We start from the raw sequence: 8,903 nt of genomic DNA, 5'->3' as shown, positions 1-8,903 counted from the left end.
TAAGACATTGTCTTTTTAAGTGTGTGCAAAACTAGTAATTAATACTGCTGGCACCTTAGCACAAATCAAGGCAGGGGCACTGAACTGTGCTACACCTATACAGTGGGGCCTTGACTTATGAGTTTAATTCGTTCCGAGACCGAGCTCATTAAGGAGCTCGTTAACTCAAATTACTCTATCAACTCAATGCAAAAAATCAGCGGAGAGACAGCTGGTATCTCTAAAAACTTGTTAGTTGGGACACTTGTAAGTCAAGGCCCCACTGTATATTACAAAAAAACCCAACAAAACAAAAAGCCAGGTTCACTTAAGAATGCCATTGATAAAACTTAAGCAGCAAAATTATTAATTTTATAAAATCTTATCCCTTGCCGAAACCGGTTTGGCTCAGTGGATAGAGCGTCGGCCTGCAGACTAAAAGGTCCCAGGTTCGATTCCGGTCAAGGGCATGTACCTGGGTTGTGGGCACATCCCCATTAGGAGATGTGCAGGAGGCAGCTGATCAATGTTTCTAACTCTCTCTCTCTCTCTTCCTTCCTCTCTGTAAAAAATCAATAAAAAATATATTTAAAAAAAAAAAAATCTTATCCCTTGATTATATCTTTTCACATGTTTGATGTTTTCATCAACCACAAATTAGGTGGTTTTGTGAGGAAAAGCTCTTGTGCAATTGTATTATGAACTGAACTATTTGCATTTGTTATTGAACAGCATATTTTTACTTGAAGTATGGTTATTCAAGCTTGGGTATTTGGTGAACATTTTCTTAAAAAGGAGAGAAGGGTGACTGTGTCATTACCAGGAAAACAACTAACTGATAAAATTTGAGCTTTCACGTACCAAGTAAATTTTGGAAAACGTGTCTTAGTCACTGTGAGCTTGAATGCTTCCCAATACCTAAAAAAATTTCTGATGAGATGGGTAGTGGTATTACCAAATGTGATTTTTTGATATTGCATAATTCAGTGAACTGATACTTTCCAAATGACCTGTGCATGAGTAAAAGATACATTCAGAGTTCAAGATAGGTCAGTGGGTTTTACTGTAACAGGGAGAATAGTTTACTGATATGATTTCAGAGTCCATATTGCAACTAACCAAGAGTTGTTGAGTTTTTGTATAATATCAGAGAACAATATCCAAATTCTCCGAAAAGGCTATTAAAGTACTTCCATTTCCAGCTACGTATTTGTGTGAGTCCAAAATTTCTTCAGATACTTCAACCAAAACTAATTGAATGTAGAAGTAGAATTGAGAACCCAGAAATTTTTTGGGAAAATATAACTTATTTTTCATTAAACTGTTATGTTAAGATGTAATGGGCTTGTTACTATTATTTTTAAAAGTAATAACTATTTTCAGGACCTATCAGTTTAATTTATAATATGGTATTAATAGATATAATTCACATAAACAAAAGCTCTCTGGGATAATCAATAATTTTTAAGAGTGTAAAGGGGTCCTAAGACCAAAACGTTGGAGAGCCACTGTTCTGTAGTATATGACTGAGCATATGTTGAAGTGAGAAAGGCAAGTAACTGAGAGTTCAGGGTATTGGAAGGATTATTATTGTGGATGTGCAGATCACTAAGAGTTAGGACAAGAATAGTGTTGAGAGAGAGGCAGCCAGTTGAGTGTTAAAATCTTTAAGGAATAAACTATATCATGGTAAGTTATGGCATAGGAAGTCTTCAGAAATGAGTGGGGAGCTAAAAGGTTACATTGTACTGGAAAGTATTGGGTTAGTTTGCTAGTCTGAAAACTTCTTAATGTACTAGTTGGGGTAAGGCTAAATAAATTGCTATAACAAAAAGACTCAAGAGTAAGGTGAGTTAAAGAATAATGAGTTTATTTCTCCTACTAACAGTTCCAAGGTGAGTGATCCTGTTTGTTGATGAGGCTCTGTTCTACATGATCACTCCAGAGACAAGTTTTTTCAGTTGTATTATTTTGCCATGTTTTAGGGCATATAGTCATCAGCTGGTTGCTGCCATGTATAGGTTTCATCTTACGGAAAGGGAAAAGGGAACATGAAGGAGGAGTCATGCCTGGTTTCTTAATGAATATTCAGGCATGGGAGTGGCACTGATGTCTTCTGCCCATATTCTCTTGGTAAGAACTTAGTCATTTGGCCACAACTAACAGCGAGAAAGTCTAGGAACTGTAGTATAGCTGGGAGGAAGGAGAGAACAGATTTTTGTGGACAGTCTTTGTCAATATTTAGCGATTGAAGTAGGTAAATGAATTTATCTGGAAATGTCAAGAAGTTGTTGCTGGCTTGCCTTTTAGGGTGTTGGAGGGTTAATTTCTAGTCTAGAGATTTGCATCTTTCATGATTCTTTTGTCTTTAAGGACAAGGTTGTGTTCAACTTGATACAAACATATAGATGTTGAAAAGAATAGTTAAAATATGCCAAGAAACAGTGAAATGTTATGTTTTGGATCAGCTTACCCAACTGATTTGTAGGTTGTATTCTTTGAACTTGTTCCAGGAAGAGGAGGAAGAAAATTTGTTTTTGCATTGCAAACTTGTCTTCTCTTGCTTATTATAACTCTTTTTCTCCCCTGGGCATTAGGCACCTTGCTGTGACAAGTTGTATACTTGCCGGTTGTGTCATGATAACAAGGAAGATCATCAGCTAGATCGCTTTAAAGTAAAGGAAGTACAGTGCATAAATTGTGAAAAAATTCAACATGTAAGATTTTATCACATTTTTATTTTCTTTATTTTAAAAAAATTTTTACTAAGGTGGTTTTAAAATTTTAATCGAGTATTGCCAAGTACGGCAGCTCTCAAAGTAAGCAATATCTTTGCTTTAAGTGTTTAAAACCTTATAAAAACAAAACTGCATATACTTTAACATAATTCTGGATATTCAAATAGTAATTCAAAATGTTTTGGTAAATTTATCCCAATTTTTACTTATGTGTGCCTTTTTTTAGGCCCAACAGACTTGTGAAGAGTGTAGCACATTGTTTGGAGAATATTATTGCAGTATATGCCATCTGTTTGACAAAGACAAGAAGCAGTATCATTGTGAAAACTGTGGAATTTGTAGGTACTGTATGTAAAATATTCTTTTCTAATTCTAGTGTATCTGGACAATAATAGTTTTTAAAGATCAACTTTATTGGAATATAATTGCATCTAATAAAACACATTCATTTTAAGTGCCCAGTAAATTTTCATAAATGTTCATATTTATGTGACTACCGACACAATCAAGATAAAAAAGCATTCCATTATTCTAAACATTTTCTTCATGCTTTTTTTGTAATAATCATTTAATTAGCCCACCAACTATTGTGTGGCTATTTAACATTTTAACTTTGGGATATAAAATATGCTTGTATAATGAAGTGTTTTGTAAGTATCTGAGGTAGAAAATTAACGGTGGATTTTTCCCTTTTAAAAATTTGTTTTTAAAAGATTACAAAAGTTTTTATAAAGTCAGAAAATATGGAAAAGTAGAAAAGAAAAATAAAACCACCTACAGTCAAACCACCCACTGACAAGCTACTATTCACATGTTGGTATGTAGGAATTTTTAGAAAAATCCTGAAGTATTAGAATTATACAAAAGCATATATGTAGTGTACGTATGTCTTGAAGTATAGTAATAAACAAAAAAGCCACTCAGTTTAAGAAATAGAATGATACTAATGTTGAGGCTCCTAGTGTTCTATGTCAATCTTTTTCTCTGTTCCCATAGGAGGTAATGACTGTTGAATACTTTAAATCACTTCCTTTTATTTTATAGTTTGTTTTTAAGGATAGATAGCAAACATACTAAAAGATACAGAAATTATGAACAGCCTTATGAGTTTGCTTATGAGCACACTCTTTTAACTACTACCCAAATAAAAATATAGAATATTCATAATACCTTAATAGACTTTCTTATGCCCTAAGGCAATACACTCCCACAAGGTAAACACTTTCCTGACTTTTTGTACTTTTTATAAATGGAAGCATGTAATACATGCTCCTTTGTGTTTTGTTTTATATACTTTAAAGCAATATTATTAGGTACTTACATAGAATTGTTATATTTTCATTTATCATTATATAATATTTTTTTAATGTTTAATAATGTTTTCTGCATTAAGATTCACTATATCAGCTTTCTTTTGATTAATGTTTTTATCTTAAGATCTACTGTATCAGCTTTCTTTTGATTAGTTTTTGCTTGTATATCCTTTCTCATTTTTTATTTGCAAACATTTTGTATAGTATTTACATTTAAGCTGTGTATCATGTAAGCAGAATATAATAGGGTTTTATGTTTTTATTGAGTTGATAAAGACTGATTTTTTTACTGAAGTATTTAGTCCATTTATTAATATAATTATATTAATTTCAATTAACAGTTTTAGTATTTTCTACTGCTGTAGTATTTACGTATTTGTCTTTTTTTTCTGCGTTCTTGCCACTTTTGAATTAATCAGCCTTTTCTATTCTATTTTTACTAGTAGCCCTGTGTACGAATTTGTGCGCCAGTAGCTTGCTGCCGCCTTCCAGTAGTTATCTGCCCGCTGCCCTGCCCTCCTGTAGCTCCCTCCGCCCCCCTCCCCCCGCTCATAGCTTGCTGCCTCCCACTTGTAGTTTGCTGCCCCACCCTCCTGCTGATCCAAGATCGGGTTGTTACGTGGTCGGTCGTTACGTAACGACCATTTGCATATTACATCTTTGTTATATAGAATTAAACTCTGTAAGATGTTTTCCTGAACGGTTAGTATTCTCTTATATTTACCATTTCAATTGCTCTTCTATAATACCTTCTTTTTTAAAAAAATGTAAATAGTCTGGCCAGTGTGGTTCAGTGGTTGAGCATTGACCTATGAATTAGGAGGTCATGGTTCAGTTCCTGGTCAGGGCACATGCCCGAGTTGCAGGCTCCATCCCTAGTAGGGGATGTGCAGGAGGCAGCTGGTCAATGATTTGCATCATTGATGTTTCTATATCTCCCAATTCCTTCTCTGAATTAATAAAAATATATTGAAAAAAATTTTTAAATAATTTTTTAATTCCAGTTGACATATAATATTATATTAGTTTCAGGTGTATACTCCAGTGATTAGTCATTACAGTGGGGCCTTGACTTACGAGTGTCCCGGCTAACGAGTTTTTCGAGATACGAGCCATCTCTCGGCTGATTTTTTGCTTTGAGTTGCGAGCTAAAATTCGGGTTACGAGCCAGCTTCAGATACCCCACCGCTAGTTGGTGCAGCGAACGTCACAGTGAATGCCACAACATCAGCCCAGCATCACGTGTCTCACTCGTTCACTTTATGATTTGACATATGAGTAATTTGAGTTACGAGCTCCGTCACGGAATGAATTAAACTCGTAAGTCAAGGCCCCACTGTATATAACTTAATAAGTTATCATCTTGATAAATCTAGTACCCATTTGACACCATACATAGTTATTAAAATATTTCTGACTGTATTCCCTATGCTGTACGTTACATCCCCATGGCTATTCTGTAATAACTAATTTGTACTTCTTAATTCCTTCACCTTCTTCACCCATCCCTCCAGCCCCCCTGCCCCCCCCCCAATCTGGAAACCATCAAAACCTTTGAGTCTGTTTCTGTTCTGCTTATTTGTTTACTTTGTTTTTTAGATTCAATTATTGATAGATATGTATTTATTGCTATTTTTATGTTCATATTTTTTTTCCTTCTAAAGAAGACCCTTTAACGTGTCATGTAATACTGGTTTGGTGGTGATGAACTTCTTTAGCTTTTTCTTGTCTGGGAAGTTCTTTATATGTCCTTTGATTCTAAATGGTAGCTTTGCTGGGTCATCTTGGTTGTAGGTCCTCACTTTTCATCACTTTGAATTTGAATACTTCTTGCCAATCCCTACTGTCCTGCAGAGTTTCTGTTGAGAAATCAGCTGATAGTCTTATGGGAGCTCCCTTGTAAGTAACTAACTGCTTTTCTCTTGCTGCTTTTAAGATTCTCTTTTTGTCTTTAACCTTTTGCATTTTAATTATGATGTGTCTTGGTGTAGACCTCTTTGGGTTCATCTTGTGTGGTACTATCTTTGCTTCCTGGACTTGTATGTCTATTTCTTTCACCAAGTAGGGAAGTCTTCTATCATTTTTTCAAATAGGTTTTGAATTTCTTCCTGTCTCTCTTCTCCTTCTGGCATCCCCATGATGCCAATATTGGTATGCTTGAAGTTGTCACAGGAAGCTCCTTACACTCTCTTAATTTTTTTGGATTCTTTTTTATTTTTGCTGTTCTGACTGGGTGTTTTTTGATTCCCTCTATTCTATATCACTGATTTGATTCTTGGCTTCATCTACTCTACTGTTGATTCCCAGTAAATTAAACTTCATTTCAGTTAGTATATCCTTCATTTCTAACTGCTTTTTTATGGTTTTCATGCCTTTTTTTTTTTTAATGCTGTAAGTTCATTGAGCATCCTTATAACCAGTGTTTTAAACTCTGCATCTAATAGATTGCTTATCTTCATTTTGTTCTTTATGTGGAGTTTTGTTCTGCTCTTTTTTTTGGGACATGCTTTCTTGTCTCCTTATTTTGGCAGCCTCCTGTATTTGTTTCTATGTATTAGGTAGAGTTGCTGTGTCTCCCAAGCTTGGTAGAGTGGCCTAATGTAGTAGGTGTCCTCTAGGGTCCATTGGCACAGGCTCTCAGTCACCCAAGCTGGGCACTCCAGTTGTGTCCCTCCCCACACCCCCATGTGGGCTGTGTATACTCTCCTATTGTAGTTGAGCCTCGATTGCTATTGGCACATCAATAGGAGGGATTTACCCCCAGGCCAATATGTGATGCAACTGGCAGCCATGGAGGATCAGCTGTGCAGAGGCCCGCCCCACTGAGTCTGCCCTTTGAACCTGTCATTGTGTAGGTGTTTGGGTTGTGTTTTAATGTAGTTTGAAGCTATCCACCCTGTGCACTGGCTCTGGGGCCTCCAAGGAGGTTGAGGTCAAGGTCAACCACCTAGCTTGAGCTACAAAGTGATCTGCAGCTGCTGCTAGTTCTTCGGGGCCATTTAGTGAGAGGTATGGGGCACACTGAGGCCAGATGCTGCTTGTTTGAAGGATTTTAGGAAATTCTGAAGCCTGACTTTTCCCATTGAAAAGGCACTGGAAACAGCTTGGGTGAGCCTGTAAGTTTGGTGGGTTGGAGTCTCAGGGAATTACCAGAGCAGGCAAATGGTGATAGTTAGGTTGATGGAGACTCAGATATGGCTCCTGCCTGCTGGCTTTGTGAGGAAGGGGTTCAGAAAAGGAACAATGGCCTCTGCCATTACTTCTCTCTGGGAAAAAGTGGCACCCACCCCTCCCCTAGGTCTCACCCTGATGCCAAACGTTCATTTCCTCCTTGTATGTTCCTGGTGCCTTTCGAGCTGCTATCCCAGTGCTGGAACTCAGAAAGAGTGAGTCAGAGTAAGTTCATGTGCAGGTCCTTTAAGAGGAGCTGACTGGGACTCCAGCAGCCCTTTGTCTTACTCAGCCTCAATTCATGGTGGCTTTTACAGCCTGAAATTACAGAGACATCTCTTCCCAGCACTGGAGCCCTGGGCTGGAAAACCTGGTGCGGGGCTGGGATCCCTTGCTCCTCAGAGGAGACCTCCGTACCTGATACATTTCTTCTGATTTTTTTTCTGCCACACATGGCTGTGGGACCAGCCTGTTCTATATCTCTGCCCCTCCTCCCGGTCTTGATGCAGCTGCTTCTTTAAATCCCTAATTGTAGGATTTCTATTCAGCTAGATTTCAGGTGGTCTGAATGATGGTGGTTCTGTATTTAGTTGTAATTTTGATATGGTTGTGGGAGGATACAAATACTGTGTTTACCTATGCCACGGTCTTGACTAGAAGGTTCCCTCTTCTTCTTTATCTTTGGAATTATTTCCTTTCTACTTGAAAGCAGATGGGAGAGGCAGGTGCAACCTTTGTTGTCAGTAGTTCTCTGATGTGAAAAGAGGCAGCACAGTCACCTAAACTGATCTAACCTCTTTGCATTTTACAAAGTTAAACAGCTGAAAGGAGCAAAATAAGAAGCCAAACCTTGTTGAATGTACAGTGGGTATTGGCAGTGCCTACCTAGTTACGATTCGCCTGCTTGCTTCTCCTGTTCAATTGTTTCTTTTGAAGGCAGTGGATTTTTCTCTCAAATTTCTATCTTCTTCAATTTCAACTTATCGAATTTCTCAATCTCAGCCATATTGGATTTGTCTTGTTCCCGATCTTAAGGGAAATGCTTTTAGTTTTTGCCCATTGAGTATAATTTTTGCTATAAGTTTGTCATATATGGCCTTTAATATGTTGAGATATGCTCCCTCTATTCCCACTTTTCTGAGAGTTTTTATCATAAACGGGTGCTGGATATTATTGAATGCCTTTTTTAACATCTATTGATATGAGCATGTTATTTTTTTTAATCCTTCATTTTGTTTATGAGATATACACATTTATTGATTTGCGAATATTATACCAGCCTTGGGTCCTCAGAATAAATCCCACTTGGTCCTGGTGTATGATCTTTTTAATGTATCGCTGGTTCCAATTTGCTAATATTTTGTTAAGGATTTTAGCATCTATGTTCATCAGGGATATTGGCCTATAATCTTTCTTTGTAATGTCTTTATATAGTTTTGGAATTAGGATAATGCTGTCTAGTAAAAAGAGATTGGGCATCTTCCCTCCTTTTGAATTTTTTGGTATAATTTGAGGAGGATAGGTGTTAGTTCTTTGAATGTTCGGTAAACTTGCTTGTGAAGCATCTGGTCCAGGACTTTTGTTTACTAGGAGGTTTTTTGTTGTTTGTTTTAAAATGTTTTTTTATTGATTTTAGAAAGGAAGGGAGAGGGAGAAAGGGGTAGAAACATCAATGAGAGAAAAGCATCAACATTGACCAGCT

At 36.9% G+C, this 8,903-nt stretch overlaps 1 protein-coding gene and 1 pseudogene across 1 annotated transcript in view; one reads left to right on the top strand and one right to left on the bottom strand.

The window, feature by feature from the left end:
* RCHY1 (ring finger and CHY zinc finger domain containing 1) overlaps positions 1-8,903 on the top strand; it is a 23,330-nt gene that overhangs the window by 2,298 nt on the left and 12,129 nt on the right. The window contains 4 exon segments of the mRNA XM_006103498.3: positions 2,577-2,696; positions 2,944-3,064; positions 4,298-4,324; positions 7,923-7,940. Coding sequence (XP_006103560.1) covers positions 2,577-2,696; positions 2,944-3,064; positions 4,298-4,324; positions 7,923-7,940 — 286 coding nt within the window.
* Positions 6,592-8,903, bottom strand: part of LOC102428430 — a 4,679-nt pseudogene continuing 2,367 nt past the window's right edge.

Source organism: Myotis lucifugus, unplaced genomic scaffold, assembly GCF_000147115.1.
Source record: "Myotis lucifugus unplaced genomic scaffold, Myoluc2.0 scaffold_487, whole genome shotgun sequence".
Lineage (NCBI taxonomy): Eukaryota > Metazoa > Chordata > Mammalia > Chiroptera > Vespertilionidae > Myotis > Myotis lucifugus.
The sequence above is the reverse complement of the archived record's forward strand: the minus strand, read 5'-3'. Positions and strand labels throughout refer to the sequence as shown.